A 17,263-nucleotide genomic window follows, 5' to 3' on the forward strand; every position below is an offset into this window, starting at 1 on the left:
AGAGATTGTTCCTGGTATCTGTCCATTTCAATGAAATTCTCCTGTCCACACTAAGACTGATTTAATTTAATTTTGTTTTATGTCAGAGGCTGCTATATTTCAAGAAACGTTTTTTTTAAAATTCTATATAGATGTCGCCAATGATTCCTACAATTAAGTCTGTATTACATTTGAATAGCCTAAGTCTATTCAAGGATACAAAGGATCCGCCGGCAACCCGTTTCAGTTTCGAAGTACGAAGTACGAACTGTTCGTGACATCATGTTACGTCATGGCCGTACGGAAGTGCAGGGAAGATGATGGCCGTCCTACACCAACAGGAAGAGAGTGTTTATGCAGAGAGGGGAATCGAGAACTAGGCTCCACCATTTAAAATCACCTAGCAAGCTAAATATCGTAATAGTTCATTTTACGATTTTTTCCCCCAGCCTTTTATATTTTTTGGAATTCTGTAGGATAGAGTTGCGCGATCTCCCTGTGGGGGACGCCGGACAAAATGTCCCTCTTCCAGTCAGCACTTGATTTCCTGGCAGGGCCGGGCTCCTCTGGAGCCGCCAGCCGGGATCAAAATGATTTCGTAGGGCAAACTGTGGAACTTGGTGACATGAAGCTTAGAATCAAGCGGGTTATTGCGGAAGGTAAGAATTTTTTACAGTACAATTATTCTCCTAATTAGTTTGTTCATTGCCCAGCCTTAATGTTATTTTGTCTGCTGCCAAACGCCAGCTAGGGGAGCTAACGTGGCTAGCAAGCGAACGAGTGCTTGCTGCGTCTACGTGGGCAGGTATGCAAGACAGATATTGTATTGGCCCGATCAGTTTTGTTTCAGCAATGTATACTACCTCTTATTCATGAATATAGCTGACTGGAAATGTAAAAGCAAAGCTACAAGAAACAAAACTCTCAGCTAGTTACGTTCTACATCATCAACAGGATTTGTGTTTGTTTGATGACCATCACTAAATGCATTGTTGCAGGCTTCTTTCTAGCGAGCTCGCAAGCGAGGAACAGTCTAGGCAGCTAGGCTCATGTGACTTTAAAAATGGCGATTTTATCGACATGTTTACGAGTTTAGTACTGGAAACACTGCAGTTTATGTGGATTTATGTGCTTTTAACAAAAGTTAATTCAATAAATGGACTCACAGGTGCAGTGACAGTGGAAATTGGATTAAAAGTGGAGCGGCCTTTTGGGGCATAACCAGCTAGTGTCAAGGTAGTTAGCTTGCTAACATAAAAAAGGTAGAAAGCAAAACCCCGCAGTGATTGTCCTCTAGTGAGTTTGAATGTTTTGGGCATTAGCTTGCCAGTTTTGGCCTACATATTCATATGAATGTTATTAATAAACACGCAGCCAGAGCGTAGAATTTTTCCCCCAATAAGAAATGAACAACTGGTATATTTGCTTTCTTTTCCATGTCAGATTATTATTAACATGGCTGAGAGGTTGCAAATTCAAGAAAGTAAACCATCAAGTGGTGAATGAAGCTTGGCACAGGGGAAATGGCTGATTTGTTCTGCTCGGTTTGCTGGTGGCAGGGCAGTGTCTGTCACTGCTGTGTGACAGAGTGACTCTGTGATTCAGCTTGTAAGACTCTGCTTGTCACAGGCTCTGCCTGTCACATCAAAGATGAGGGTCCACACACTAGCTTACTCATTTGTTGTCTTTGCTGGTAGTGATTGATAATGTATAAATTTCACCCGAGAGGGTCATCAAAGCATCCATAGTGAGATTGTATTTTTTTTTTTGTTTTTTTTTTAATCACACAGTGTGATGTATATCTAAACTGGAAATGACACACAGGGACCTATATCAAACAAGTATACATTGTGCTCAAGGGACAGGCAACACACTCCATCTTATGCTTCTCATTATTCTTCAAACACTGAGTAAGGCTGAGAACTCTCTAGTTGTTGAGATCTTAAGTGATTTTGTGATTAGGCTAATTTTGTTGTGTTCCATCATGTAATAAACCCACTGAGGTTTCTGTTTCCAACTTGGGGCTAAATGAAAGAATATGTAAAAAGCATGAATCGCTGTACTACATATTGTTTCAGGGTGTACTGTACATGTTGTGCTGTTCTCATCTGCACTAAGGAGGATTTTTTTTTCTTTCTCAAACTAGTTGTTTGACCCTGAAGGCTGCAGTTCATTGGGTTTTAAACCACTGTCACTCTCTAGACAGAGGAAGGAAGATAATTTGGTGATTGGTTGAATCTGGTAGTTGTATCTTGACTATCTTGAATTGGGTAGTTTGGCTGTAAGGAAAGCCTGCCCACACCCCAGGACCAGTGGTGAATAGTGTTTCCCTGGATCGAAAGCAGACAAATGTGGTCAGGTTTTCTGCTTCAAACGGGGGACATTGATCAAACATTAGTGCAGAAACCAAGTGGGTCCCTCTTTGAAATTTGGTGAGTGGATTCTTTGCCCTATGCCCTCCTTGTCAGAGGTAACACACCTAAAATTTTGCCTGTAATATTGGCTGGCTTGATGCATAGTCTCAAACATGACATAAATGGGTGGTCACTCACTGTAGCAGTAGGCTTTTTGAGCTGAATTTACAGTCTTCCTGTTGGGCACGTAGTCCACATAGCATTTGTGATCACACTCTGAGTTGTGGAGAGTTTCTGGGATTCACGTCACATTATTGAAGAATTTGTTCATGGGAGTCATTGAGTGGAGAAAAACTTGAATCACCTGTTTACCCAGGTGTTATGAAACCTCTAAAATATGCTAGAGTTTGACTTTTCAAGAGTGAACATGGAATGATCCATGACTGAATCCATCACAGATCAGCCAATATTTTGGGGATGTGTACACTTCTTGGCAAATATTCCAAGTACTTAATTTTATTTTAAATTTATTCATATTTAAAACATATTCCCAGATGTCTTTTTAGATAGACCTGTGTAAATCTAGCCTAATTTTTGGCTGGCATTTTTGAAATATTTCCAGGTCCCAGCATCTCAGGTAATAATGTACATATAAGCCTTTTTCATGACGGCAGGCCATGAAGACATGCAGAAAAATGCTAATGTCATTTAAGGGGGGCACCATCCTGAAATCACAAAAATACATTTTTTGGGACATTATCAGCAGGAGGAAGAATGCATGTCGGCATATTATCTGAATCATACAATGTTCACATTTTAATGCTGGTTATAGCCCTAGTTAATGTGTTCCTTGGTGATGAACTTCATTCTTTTTTTTTAATTCATTCTAATATTCTTATTTACACATCATCTGTTGAGCTTTCCACCGGACATTGCACAGTTCTAAACGGCTGAAACACTAAAATGCCGTAGCCTTTGCAAACAGTTCTACGCAATCAGTGAGAGCAGTGGCTGATGACATTCTAATGAGTTTGCAAGTGCTTCAACAGATCCAGTGGGGTGAGGCATCAAAGCTACTGACTGAGTGCTCTAGTCAGGATTTAAACCAGTAGCCTCCTGGCTGCTGTCTGTACCCTGTTGATTGAAGATTGTTCTGTGTCACACACTCTGTAGAGAACATATTTCACAATCATGTTGCCCATACCAGCCAACCCCCCCCCCCCCCCCCATTTATCCACAAGCTGCCTGCAAAGCCTTACCCACAATGCCCCACCATAACCTTTAACCAACAACATATGGTTTGAGTAAAGTTTTCGGGTGGACTCTGTGCTTCCAGAACTTGCTAAATAAAACTCAGACTCTCCTGTGTCACAGTAGAAGTCTGGGATCCAGAACATGCAGAGGAATTTTGTTCATATGATGTTGAGTCCAGGGCACCTAGTACTTTTTGCTTGCACAAAATGGAGGACTTAGGCCTAAATGTTTCAAATATGGCTGCCCCATTTTCTTTAAAATAGGTGCCTCATAAACACACTACCCTAGCCTGAAGCTTTTTCATTTAGACAGGATGGACCATCTTTCCTTGAACATTTTCTACTCTGGCAAAGAATCGAGCCTAATTTGCAAGGCCTAAAGTGGTTCTGCAATGCCTCCCAGTATCTGTTAATGGATTAATAACCCTGGGTTCCATCAGTCTGCTCATTAAATACTACAGCTAAAGCATGCCAGCCTTCAGCTGGCTCTGTCTCAGTGTAGTATAAAAACATGCTAATTTAGGAGGTCTCTCTGTTTATTTGCCTGAACCTGTGTGACGCCATTTGACTCCATGTAACAGTGCTGCAAAAAGTGTCAGTCTCACCATGTAGGATGGAATACTTTTTGTGCACCAAGTGTATCCAAAAACAGTGTGCAGAATTTTAAACCTTCAGTGTTTTTGGATTAGGATGCTCATAAAGGGGGCGCTTTGTTGTCTTTTGAAGCTGTTCCCCCTCAGCCTGATCTGAAAAGGGAAGCTCAAAAACGTGAGACATGAAGGGCCTTTTCATTCTGGCCTGCGCAAGACAGCCCTTGCAATTGAGTCCCCGGTCGCCATGACTACCTTGGCCCGGTTTAGGCCGCTCCAGAAAAGCTTCCAGCTTTGCCGCAGTGCCGTGTGACACCTGAAGCCGCATCGGCCGCCTCTCCGCTTGTTGTGTCTGAACAGATGATTCTTTGTGGGCTCTTGATTGGAGCTGAACAGCACCACACCATTTGTTACGCAAATAAAAGTGAGGCTGTATAGGCCTGAACTGCTTGTGCTCAGATCATGTTCACCTTACCTGTGGACATAATACGATAAGATTCCATTTTACTCCACGCCCAATGATAGAAAGGAGAGTTGCAATTCATGATTGGAATCCAAAACTCATCCAAAAGGCAAGATTTGCAGATCCAAGAGCAGGTCCAAATATCGTGGTACAGGAAAAAAGCTGATCTGAGTAATCACATCAGTTGTTTCTTGCTGACAGCAATGAAAGTGCTGTGTTGGATAGTGTGTTCTTGGACAAGGACCTGCCTACAGTGGAGGTATTGTTATCAGATGAGTAGAAGAAGCCCTGCCCCAGGGTAGGGTGGCAGTAGTGGTAGTTCTCTTGCAGAACGGCACACCAATGACAGCCCTTTTCCAGCCACTCAAGAGGCCTTCCCTTCTACCGATGTGTGGGTCTTCCATTTAGCAAGGCAAGGCCTTACCTTAAGTTATTCATTAACCGACCAGGCCCCCTCTTCTAGGGAAACTGATTTTACGCACGTTCTCGGTCCAAATTATTTACACATAAGCCTTTATTGGAACACTTTAAGTGCAGCAGCAGATATCTCCCTTCAGGATTCAAACTTATGTCACACTTCCTTATCTCAACATAAAACATTTTTAGCAGTGGCCCCACCTCACATAAAAATGTCATGGTGTTGCAATAATATGATGAGTTTGGGGTAAATTAGCTGTCTCACGCTTTCGTACAGATCATGCGTTTTGCTGATGTTAAATTACAATCATGCTCTAAGCAGCTGTCTGTTTCCAAAAAGGAGGTGCTTTACTGCTGGTTGATTAAGCAAGGTTTTTTTCTCTTTATTCCACAGGTGGGTTTGCTTTTGTTTACGAGGCCCAGGACATAGGCAGTGGAAAAGACTACGCTCTGAAGGTAACGATACCCACCTTCAACCCCAGTTCCCCCAATTATGGATACATAACCATGGTAGAATGTAACTGCTTATTTGTAAAAAATGTTTTTCCTTTTAAATGACGTAGTACACTCATGGGCACAGTGTAATCCTTGCCTAATCATTTTGGTTAATGGTTTTGACAGTTTTGCTGCAGGTGGTTGCATTGGATGGTTGCAGAGAATGTTGAAATGTTCCACGCTAGTTGGCCTTGTTATCGATGCTAAGGGTGGTTTTGCTTATACCTTTCTGAATGCTGCAGATTATTTTACTGCTGAATACTGGGTTCAAAATTTATGTAGGTGAATGACTGCCAACTTTAGTGATACTTGTCATGTCCAATTATAGCAGAAAAGACAGATTATTTCTAATGTGTAATGAGACATTGAAGCACAGTTTCATAAGATAACAAACTAATATTTCACAATTCCTGTTGTGCCACTTTCACCATTTAACAAATAAGCTACATTTACATTTACATTTATGTACTATACTACATACTACATATACTATACTGCATATATAGTACTTGCAATGAGAAACTATGAAAGAACATTGTGGGCATAGATATTGGTTAGCTGACCGAGATATAAGGCCATAAGCCATATATGGCACACTTTAGTGATGTTCCATTAAGATTTGTTGGGAAAACTATCCCCTATTGACATGTTACACACTACGATGGATCTGTTACTAAGATATATACACAGTATACCATTAACACTGCCATGGGGAGCTCTGATACCCATCAGTCATGATGATTTCACAAAGACAATGACTTTGGTGGTGACCAGTTGCATTTCCAGCAAACATATCATGCCTGAGCATGATGTGCAGCTTTAGAGAGCTATTGTGTAGTTCACAAGTTTAGAGCAAGCTCAGATGGAGTCCATGGACCATGGTCGAATTCTTTTGAATACTAACTGCTTGCATCAGTGGAACCTAAAATATGGCTCAAGGGTGAAATATGAGCCATGGCACCCCTAGGTTTGGTCTCTTCAGAGGCACAGATGGGATTTCTGTGGGGAAAATATAGCCCTGCAAACATTTTTGCTTTGATATATCTCTGCTTTTACAAATATTCCCTCTAAGGCCCATTGGCTCACTGCACTGTGTGTTTGGAAGGCACACCCAAAAGCAGTTCTACTAGTGTATTTACCCTGGAGCTTTTACTGACTTTCTCCAGACAGCCTTAAATTAATATCAAGCTCCAAATAGGTGTGCATGCTTTCTGTCCACTGCCCTTTGTTCTAACCTGAGAACAGCTCCTCAAGCTGAATAAATCAATATTTTGCCCATCTTTTCTGCTTGATATCACATTGGTGCAGTAATTAAATTAACCTATGTGTCTTTGCAGAGGCTCCTTTCCAATGAAGAGGAGAAGAACAAAGCCATCATCCAAGAGGTGTGCTTCATGGTATCCTTTAACCAAAAGGTAGACAATGGGGAACCTAAAGCCGTGTTCTGCAGTCATCTTCATGAGAGCCGAAGCATGAAGTTGTGCTTTTCCACAGTTTTTTTCCTGTCGTGTCGAATGAATAACCTGCCAAATGTAGAACCAAACCACTCCAGTTGTGGGAACTTACAATCACATTGCTGTGTGCTTTATATGACCAGGAGACAATAGTTTCTTAGCCATCACTCACTAAAGCTAGAATGGCAGAAGTGCTTATCTCACTGCTTAGAGCAGAGACCAGCAGAGACCGTTGGCAGTAGGGATTTGACAGACAGCAGTCATTTCCTAACATCTACGGCCACAGCAAACTGCTGTTTTGTGACTCTACTAAATTACAGTGTGAAGATATATTTTAGCTGGATAAACTCGGGGCAGATCAAAGATAAATACTTCAAACTGTTAGCAACCGGCTGCCAGCTGGACACGGAGGTGGTGGTAGGGAGGTGTTCCCAGTCGGGAAATCCTCAGGAGGTAAGCTGATTCATACTAACACCCACTCAGTCACTATTATAGTTAACAGGAAAATATTGCAATTAATATCTGCTTGCTGTCCATCTTGGATTGCTGAATGAAAGCGGACCAATGTCAACTCTTTGTTGTGTCACATATATAAACTCCCAGCATACCTGTGTCCAATGTCCATATTACATTGTTGTGTTTCATGATACAGACCTATAGTGCAGTTACAGACCTGTTACTGGTTTAAAAGTGAAGTATTGCATTAAATCTCTTAGACAGAATTGCTCATTGGATTTGCCTGCCATCGGTGTCTCACTGTTGGTCCAATCTGCCTCCCCTCTGATTTTTTTTTTTTTTGAAATGTTGAAATCAGGGGGTGGTATATGTCATCACCCCAGGTCTCCGCAACAATTTCTGAGCCAGATGGTGTCAGCTACTAGTCAGCGGTCCTATAATGCATAACACTTATGACACACAAAATCTATGACTATTTCTACCAAGCTGTCAGCTGTTACTTTCCATTCATTGTGTTTCTATTTTTTTTTTCTGTGGTTCTATAGGAATCTTTGTAGAGGGTTGTTTATGTATTTTGTTATTTTGAATGATTTTTTTTGAATGACTAGCTTTTGGCAGTATGCGCTGAGCATGATTCAACAAAAGTTTGTAGTGATCTAGAAATTGGCAGTTTGTAGACACTAATAAGAGCAGTTATCGCACATAAGCAACTGCCCACACCTCAAATGTTAAGGTAAAGTTTAATTTCAGGATGAATTTTGAATTTCAGCACTGTAAAGAGTGTGAAAAAAGCTAAACCAGGACCAAAATGGCCTAAGACACCTGCAGCTGCCACTGCATTACATTACCATAGCAGGCACTCTTATTTAGAGCATCAGATATATCTTATAACTGAACAGAATGTTAAAATTAACATGGATATGTACTGAGGCAGTTTGGGTCAAGTGCCATCCTCCAACTCAGAAGTCTGCCTGCTTGGAATTAGGTGAAATGTAAAGAATGCTCTCAGTTTATAATATCTTTACATGTATTTTCATACATTTTCTTTTATATCCATTTGTGTAGTACTGAATCATAGCCTAGCACACCAGCTTACTTCATTGGCGCAAAATGGATTCACACCGCGAGCTTTGCAGTTGTTTACAAAATTTGGTCGTTCTTAACCACTGTTATGATGAGTAAAGGTATGTGCATAAGAATTTTCTGAAGACACTGCATATTGTTCTGTTTTCACACCCTCCTCAGCTGCGATGTTTGGAACGGTAAACTCTACGGTCTTTGCCATTTTTATAAAAGCTCTGAGGTTTCTATGGAAACTGTTGGAATCTCCCTCATCCCCCCAGCTCAAGTTTACTTTGCCAGGCCCCTGGTGGAGGAGAGCACTTGGAGTGTTTGGCCTCCCCTCTGTCCAAACAGAAGCACGTTTTGCTTTTTCACTAGCTTGCTTACTTCACTGGTGGTGAAGGTATGTTCTCACGTTCACACATTTGCGGACGCCAAAAAGGCTGGTGCAACAGCCAATACAAAATGATACATGAGCAAGCCAGAGGCAGTCTGTCGATTTTACACTGTTCGTTCCTTGTGCACTTTTCTGTGCGAAAAGTGGCTTTTAACCCATGTTAACTCTTGTAACCCTTTTAACCCAGCAAGTGTGGACTACCTCTTAACAGAGCACATTTTGGTTCGTTTGAAAAGCCAGCCCCTCCATATTTCTTTTACCCTTAATACAGTTAGGTGTAACTTCCTCTTTGCTTGATGATATACCAAAAATGTAAGGGAAGTTGACATAATGCTGCATAGCATCAGGCCCAGCAGTCACTCTTTCCTTCACTCCTGGCACTCAGAAAAAGCTCTCGGGTCACCCCAACGTAGTACAGTTCTGCTCAGCAGCCTCCATAGGAAAGGAGGAGTCGGACACCGGCCAGGCCGAGTTCCTCATTCTCACCGAACTCTGTAAAGGTAAGAAGGTTACCACCTTTTTCGCCTTGTTTAATCTCATTAATGATTTACTCAACTGAAAGGGTTGTCCGAGTAATATGTGGTTTCACATTTTCTCTCTCGGGGTTTTTCCTGGAGCAGTGAAGTGACATAAACCGTTTCCTTCATTCCCGCTTCCTGTTGCTCCCCTGTCTGTGCACTCCTTATCTCTCCTGGCATGCCCTCTCCCAGGTCAGCTGGTCGACTTCATCAAAAAGGTGGAGCTCAAAGGGCCCATGTCATGTGACACCGTGCTGAAGATCTTCTACCAGTCCTGCCGGGCAGTGCAGCACATGCACAAGCAGAAACCCCCCATCATCCACCGAGACCTCAAGGTAATGCATGCGCCATCCCCGTGACAGTGCTCTGCAGCATTTGTCCTCCGGAATGAAAGGACACTTTTTTTTCTGCTCGGCCTGCTTCCTATCCAGTCTGATGTGCGTGTCTTGAATTCATTAACAGATATTATGATGTCTCCTTTCCTCTTGTATGACCCTTGGAAACCTGTACTTTGCTGAGCTGTGCAATGAACTCAGTAACGTTTGGAAAGGGGAGAAAGCTGCAATATGGTGCCCTCTATGGGACTCGAGTGGAAACACAAGTGGTGGATGGTGAAAATATGAATGACCTTTCAGCAGTACATTTTATTTAGAAGAATCAGTGATAGAAGTATTATGATTAATTTTAATCCTAATAAATAAAAGCCAAATTTTAACATTTTTGATAAGATGTGGGGCAGCATGATATGCTTTGCAACACATGGGTGACATCAGGTCTCTCAGTGCATAACCATTTTAGCCTTTTCAGGCAGGCTAGTTTTGGAGGTTGGTGGCTTTCCCACAAGACACTAACCTGCTTCTGCTAAGACCTGGAGTGGTCCAAACTCCTCTGCATCTGCAGTTATGCTTCTATCTATCTTCTATCTATTAAGACAAAGTGTTCATTGCAATAATTTGGTTTGATTCTTATATGTTTTTTGTTGTTTTTTTATTGAGTTTGTAAGTTTTTTTCAGACAAACAAAAAGTCAAGTCATTAACAATAGTAATAAAGAAAGAAAAAGGTACATAGATAAAAAAACATGTTAACAAATACTGTTTTATTATCGTACATGATTTGGGATTTAAAAGTAATGTTTTGACTTCTTCAGGAAGCAGGTAATTTAGCGAGGTACTGGGAAGTATCTGTACATATCTCTTTTCTGTGGTGTACACACACTATTTTATGTTTTAGTGAAGAAATACACTGATTTTGTAGGATGGATTCTCTTTCCTTATATGGTTTTTACTCATCAGTGCCAGGATAGCTATTGAAAGCATGTGGAGAAAAATGCTGAGGCAGAACCCCGGTGCTTCCTCTCTGTCTTTCCTCGGATTTCACAGACTCATAAATGTTTTCACAATCCACCCTTGGACTGACATAGCAGTGAGAAACCGGAAGAGAAACTGAATGAAAATATATCAAAGAGATAGAAAGAAGAAAAGAGAACCATTTTGTCCCATGGGCCATCGTTTTATGAATGTAAATGCGTAAATTTTACTCATTCATATAGACATGGTCCGTGACCTGCAAATAACCAGCAAATCAGATGCAAAGCTGTGCTCCAGGGTACGAAAACAACATCGTGGAACTGTCAGCTGAGATTCTCCTGCCCTGTGTCCAAATCCCCAATTGTACTTTTAGAACTCTTTCACAGCAGCACATGCTGTTTGTCCTCAAATAGCTGACGTACGCCTTTCTTCCAGATTGAGAACCTGCTGATCAGTCACCAGGGCACCATCAAGCTGTGCGACTTTGGCAGTGCAACCACAGTAGCGCATTACCCTGACTACAGCTGGTCGGCACAGAAGAGGTCTATGGTGGAGGATGAGGTGGGTGGACCTGCGCTTCTCCAGAGTGGAGTCTTGGCATTCACCTGATAGTCCTTTAAATTAAACTTTACATACATGTCAGGGCAGTTCAGGTATTTTTATTCTGTTGATAATTGTGCAAAAATGGTTAAACTTGAATAAACGGCCAATAAAATGTTTCTTCACTCATTGATGTTATTGTTATTACCCAAGCAGTTGTTATAACATTGCCTCAAAAAAAAACTGGACAGAGGCTGAGTTTAAGATGAAAACTGTCCTGGTTGTTATAGTTGGACTGCAGTGGAATTATGGCCCTGTTGTTTTTTGGTTACAATACTGGAACTTAGTTTATTTGGAAGCAGTCTTTGGGTTCTTGCCAATATATGCATTATCGACAAAAGCTAATAAAAATGCTTCCATCTTAAATCACTGACTATCAAGATTGTAATAATAAAATGGGTAATAAGTTTTCAGTAGTTAAGGTGTTTGTAGGAGTGTGTTTGTAGGAGTGATGCCAGAGGTCCTGTTGCCGTACGAGGGAGCAATTGAGTGACAGAGACCCACATACAGGAAACCACTGAAATCTGAGGGTCATCCTAACTGTGGGACTTCGATTTAATGTATTATTTTATTTTTGGTATTTTAGTCTGTCATTTTTCTGTATTTGTATGCAGCCCCTACTGGCTCTACACCCAACAATATTACACTACCAAACATGTGCCTAGTATGTCACTGTATGTGTTTGCTGGTCAGTGTTTACTGTAACAGAATTGGCAAGCCCTGCAACTTGTCTCTTAATGATTTGTAAATGTGCCCCAATAAGTCTCCAAATTAGTACAGTCGCTGAGGTTGGTCATTTCCTTGCCAAGTGATGGTTAATCGAATTACGACCTGCTGGTTTACCTCAGGCTGCCTAGCCTGAATCAATTACCACTTGTCAATTCATTAGAGGAGGAAGCCGCCATAGAAAACCAGGTCCTGAGTCCTGACTATTATCTTGTGGATTTGCTGCAGAAATTTGATGAGGAGCATCCAGGCACTTCCTGATCATTGTTTGTACTTAGATAAATTTAGATATTTTCCCAAATCGCTGCTTTTCAACTTTCAGCCTCCATTCCATGAAAGAACGAAATGTGAATTGGACAAAATATCACATGTTGAAAGCATGTGTTACTGTGTGTGTATGTTTAAGAAAAGTGGTAGAGGGAAGGACCTTGTCCTAACGCTGTTCTTCTGCTTTACTAGATAACCAGGAATACCACACCAGCATATAGGACCCCAGAGATGATAGATCTCTACTCTAATTTCCCAATCAATGAAAAACAAGATATCTGGGTGAGTTGCTATTTATTGTATATTTGCTTGAAATTGCAGAACTGAAATGAATGCTTTTGTGTATTTTGTGTGTGGGGTTTTTTTTAAGTCTGACTCAATGCCTTTGTTATGATTTTCAGTTTTTAATAAAACTATCCAGGTTGTGCTCTGTTGAGTGGGAGGTTCAATCAGTATTCATATAATAGTGTCCTACACAATCTTACTGGAGTGGACAATGTTAGGGCCTTGTTTCCAGCCAATACAGCAGCAAATATGCACTGCGTCCCTGTTTCCTGTCCCAGCATGGGCTCTTGCCCATCTGAACGGAAACATCACAAAGTATCACTTAAGCTTGTAAGTGGCCATTCCTTGTTGACGTGTTCGTCTGGCTTTCTGCCCCTCCCAGGCTTTGGGCTGCATCCTGTTCCTGCTGTGTTTCAAGCAGCACCCCTTCGAGGAGGGGGCCAAGCTGCAGATCGTGAACGGGAAGTACGCCATCCCGCAGAACGACAACAAGTACACCGTCTTTCACGACCTCATCCGTAAGCCCTTTGCGTGTCCGCCGCTTTCTCCCCGCTGTTTTCCCAAAGGAACATCCCAGCAATTTCCCAACATTTTGACACTAAACATTTTTTTTATATGCTTATCCTGATTTGTAAAGTATAAGTAGGACTATATTTGCTGTGCAATTACGAGTTCTTCATGGAGGAGTTTGTATTTGTGGCCCACTCTGCTGCTGTGTGGGTGGTAGTGGGAAAGTAGGCTGACCCAGTTGGCAGATTTATTGAAGAATGCAACAGATTGCTTGTGGGGGGAAGTCGTGATCAGTGATGTTGATGATTTTTAACGAGGGGAGCCAGTGCTCAGATAGATCATATAATCATTGTGCTACATGTTTTTGGATGGACAGTAGAAACACTGCGGACTTTAATTGACTCAGGACTGCTACATGCATAAGATGACCATTGTCAGCTGTTTACATGGTGAGCAGCAGACAAGCAAGAAGTTGTTAATCTTTAGTCTAAGCCCGTGGTGTTGAAGGTAGTGTGACGACATGTCATGTGCTCAGATGAAGACAGCGGTGGCTGTGTTCAGAGTCTCAGATCGTGCCCTGGAAAGGCGGGTTCAGTTACGGTGCAGCTTCGGTGTCAGCGCACCTGTTTGTCTTCCTCAGGATCCATGTTGAAGATCAACCCAGAGGAGCGGCTGTCCATCACTGAGCTGGTCAACCAGCTGCAGGAGATCGCTGCTGCCAGGAATGTCAACCCGAAGTCCCCCATCACCGAGGTAACAAAACTTCACAGGCCCGCCCCCCACCCCTGTCCAGCAGGGGACGTGTGTGTATTTATAGCGCAGGTCGTTAGGTGTTAATCTCTTTTCAAAGGGAAGACGCCCTTTGCCCTCATCTCTGGTTTGAAGATAAATGATTTTTATTCCAGCATTTGGAATAAACTTGTTTGTGCTTTGAATAAAATAGGGTCAAATCTTTTTTTAGCTTAAGATATTGATCAGCCTGTTCTAGCTACAGTGGACCCTGAGAGTTAAAAACACCCGGGAGAAGCAGGGGTGATTTTAGTGAATTATATATGAATGTTGACCAAAGTACTTATTGTACTCTAAAAATAACCATTTGTGTCAGAGGGGTACAAAAGATGTCTGTATGTGCTCTTTAAATAAATGCAGCCCTGGGTACCGTGGTGATCTTAAGGTTAGTTCAGAGGTCACTTTCCCCACCCGCAGCTGAGGGGAGATTGACATTATTCGAACCCCATCTGGTCTGTGGTGTGGCAAACAAGAGTTAGACATTGCAGAGTGTTCCTGGAGGCATTGGGAATTTGCACTGCTGTGCTACAGGTGGAGGGAAGGGGGATGACATATAGTGAATGATTTGTTAAGTTGTTTGATGTTTATAGCGAAGGAACCCTCATGGTCAAAGGTTGATGTACAGTATGCTTTGAAAGGGTGACTCATGAACATTACCCTCAAAAACTGTCTTTTCTGAGAATTGCATTGAAGTTTTAATGCATTTTTATATTAATAAAAGAAAGGAAAAAGGGGATCTTGGAACACTTGCAATGTTTCATCCATAATGTCAAGCACCCTGCTCAAGGTTAAAATGGCACCATTCTACCACTGATTCACAGAGCTGACCCAGAGTGGCCTTAAATTGCTTTGCTGTAAAGAATACCCCACACTGCTATTCCATCAGGCTGTAACACTTGGTTACCTTCGGTCACGAGCTTGGTTTCTTCTTAGCATCACCAAAACAACCTCCCCCACCTCCTTCCAAAACAAAATGGTCCTGTCCTCTCCATGCAAATGTAGGCGCTTCCCTGTATCACCATGGCCTCTCTGAGGAGCCATTCAGTGCCCGCCGTGCTCCCTCCTCCCCCCAAAACAAAGGGCCGCCTTATCTCCGGCCAGGGCTGTCTGCGGCGCCATCTCTGACCTAATGGCTGGTGATCTCACGCGATCGCAGCAGGCGGGCGTGGAGAGAGAGAGAGGGAGATGGGGATGAGAGAGAGGGAAGGGGAGGGGGTGCCTGCTCTGCATCCCTGGCCCTCTGACCGTACATCACCGCGCCCCCCCCCCCCCCCCCCCCCCCCCCCCAGCTGAGACAGCTTCATCCTGGTAGTGCGGGAGACCCGGCCGGAGGAGGAGGGGGGATGTGGTGGTGGTGGGGGGGAGAGAAGGAGCCTCAGTTGTTGTTGTGTGCTTGCGAGCGCAGTTTAAGACGAGCTGATCTGGGTTAAGCTGGGGTTTCTCACTAGGCTAAGGAGCTTAGCCCCACAAGAGGGAAGACGCAGACAGGTCTATTCGGAGGAGCCAGAATAGGGAGCTCTGGCCCCCCAAGGCGACACTCGCGGTAGACCTGGCGAAATGGTGTAGACCAGGGGCGCTCATTCTGGACTCCTTGCTTTGCTTTGTCCGTTCATCTGCTTGTTTGTATTCCGTCCCTTCCCACCAATCGTGTGGGACGCTTTGGCCCGATGAGTCTGCTGAATGCCTATTGCTGGAAGCCCACTTACGATGGCTATGAATCGTTGCAGTTGCTGGAGCAGAACGGAGGGTTCGGGAACAACGGGGCCCCCCGGGGCTCCCTCAGCAGCCCCCAGCCCCCTCAGATCAACAACATCCACAACGCAGGTAAGACACTTTCGTTTCGGAAATCACAATTTTTTGTCGCGTCACTTGTAGTTGTATTGGATTGTATTTTGCATAATGAAATCTGCCTTACTTTTACTTTGGGTTTAGTGTGCTTTTGAAAGGAGCAGTCAGTGAAAGTCTCAGTAGAAGCATTATTCAGTCTCTGTACAAGTTATTCCGTGTGTGAGGGATAGGGGATGTTGGGCATGTTGTCTCAGCCCTGTAATTCTGCAGTTAAACTTCTAATGTTTGGAGTTGGTCATCTTATTGAAAAATTGCATATTTTATTGCTTGGCGGTTTTTGAAAAGGCATAACATTGTACAATGCAGACACATTGCCTCCTTTTCCATTTCCTCACAGACTGGTTGTCTGTCAGTAGCTGTATTGCCTCTCCATATGCACGGTTCACTCGTAGCTGCCACTGTGTGAAGTGAGGTCTCACAGCGCTAGACTGGAAAGTCTGTGAGCAGTCCTGCTGTGTTTGCGATTGCATTTGTAACAATCCACAATCTGGGGCTCTGAAGAAGAGCTGGAGAGAGCTCAAACAGTCATGCAGTGGGTAATTGAGTTAGGTGTCCTGGGAGGGCCATGAATGTGCATCTCTGCTGGGCTGAGCCGAAACTTCAAGGCCCCTAGGGTCACCAGTGTCTCGGTTGGCAACGTTTTTGCTTTAAGTGCATGTTGAGCCATACGGAGTTTGGAGGTCTAAAACAGGTTGTGCGGTTTTTCAGCAATTACAGTGACATTCCACAGGAGCAGAATAAACTGATGGTGGAGTTTGTTCCAGTGGACACTGGCTCTGCCACGGTGGGCACAGGGATTTGTGGGTGGGTCACCACTCTGACACCTGCAAGGTGCCTGGGTAATGTCATTCGAGATGCACCTCTCACTCACTGAGTGCCTACTTCTCTGTAGTGCGCAGTGTGAGTTGTTTTGTGAAGAAATAACCCGTGCGCTATGTGCAAGTGTGTCAGAGGATGGCATTCGCCTCACTTCAGTGCTGCCGCACAAGAGCAGAGCTTGCCACAGTGAGACCAGCCCAATATACAATTTGCAATTCCAAAACAGGGTTATGCAGATGGGAACAAATAAGGCCACGCCAGACCGCGAGAGAGTATTGCCCTAACTGCCAGACCGCATCAAAAGATACATCCACGGGATTGGCTGCTGGACAAGGCCTTCCCATGTCCTCATCCCCGTTCCGGCCGCTCCGTTCTATGGCCTAAGAGCTCCAGCGTTCCCGGGCCCATCCCCACCAAAGCCACTTACCCTGCGATTTATTTCCTCCATATGTCTGGAATTGCTGTCAAGGCCAGTTGACATGTGCTGGCCCTCACCAAGCAATCCACCCTGGCAGCTTAATTTCCGTCTGTGCCCACAGCTGCTGCCGCCACGCGTGCCAGCTCTGTATTGCTCCTGGCACGCCTGGCACAAGGGAACTCACCTATGCTTTTATATCTTACATAGTAAGCAGCAGCGCAGCACCTTAGTCCGGCCTCCAACACAGTGAAGGCA

General features: G+C 43.4%; 1 protein-coding gene across 2 annotated transcripts in view; it reads left to right on the forward strand.

Moving 5' to 3' along the window:
* The first annotated feature begins 302 nt into the window (after window positions 1–302).
* Window positions 303–17,263, forward strand: part of gak (cyclin G associated kinase) — a 34,533-nt gene continuing 17,572 nt past the window's right edge. For both annotated transcript variants that reach the window (XM_036526351.1, XM_036526352.1), the window contains exons 1-10: window positions 303–638; window positions 5,451–5,512; window positions 6,889–6,948; window positions 9,306–9,420; window positions 9,631–9,773; window positions 11,182–11,307; window positions 12,532–12,621; window positions 13,007–13,142; window positions 13,775–13,887; window positions 15,651–15,747. In XM_036526351.1, the coding sequence (XP_036382244.1) occupies window positions 497–638; window positions 5,451–5,512; window positions 6,889–6,948; window positions 9,306–9,420; window positions 9,631–9,773; window positions 11,182–11,307; window positions 12,532–12,621; window positions 13,007–13,142; window positions 13,775–13,887; window positions 15,651–15,747 (1,084 nt within the window). In that variant the 5' untranslated portion in view covers window positions 303–496. The remainder of the gene's footprint in view (window positions 639–5,450; window positions 5,513–6,888; window positions 6,949–9,305; window positions 9,421–9,630; window positions 9,774–11,181; window positions 11,308–12,531; window positions 12,622–13,006; window positions 13,143–13,774; window positions 13,888–15,650; window positions 15,748–17,263) is intronic.

The sequence above is a fragment of the Megalops cyprinoides genome, chromosome 4 (genome assembly GCF_013368585.1).
Source record: "Megalops cyprinoides isolate fMegCyp1 chromosome 4, fMegCyp1.pri, whole genome shotgun sequence".
Taxonomy (NCBI): Eukaryota; Metazoa; Chordata; class Actinopteri; order Elopiformes; family Megalopidae; genus Megalops; species Megalops cyprinoides.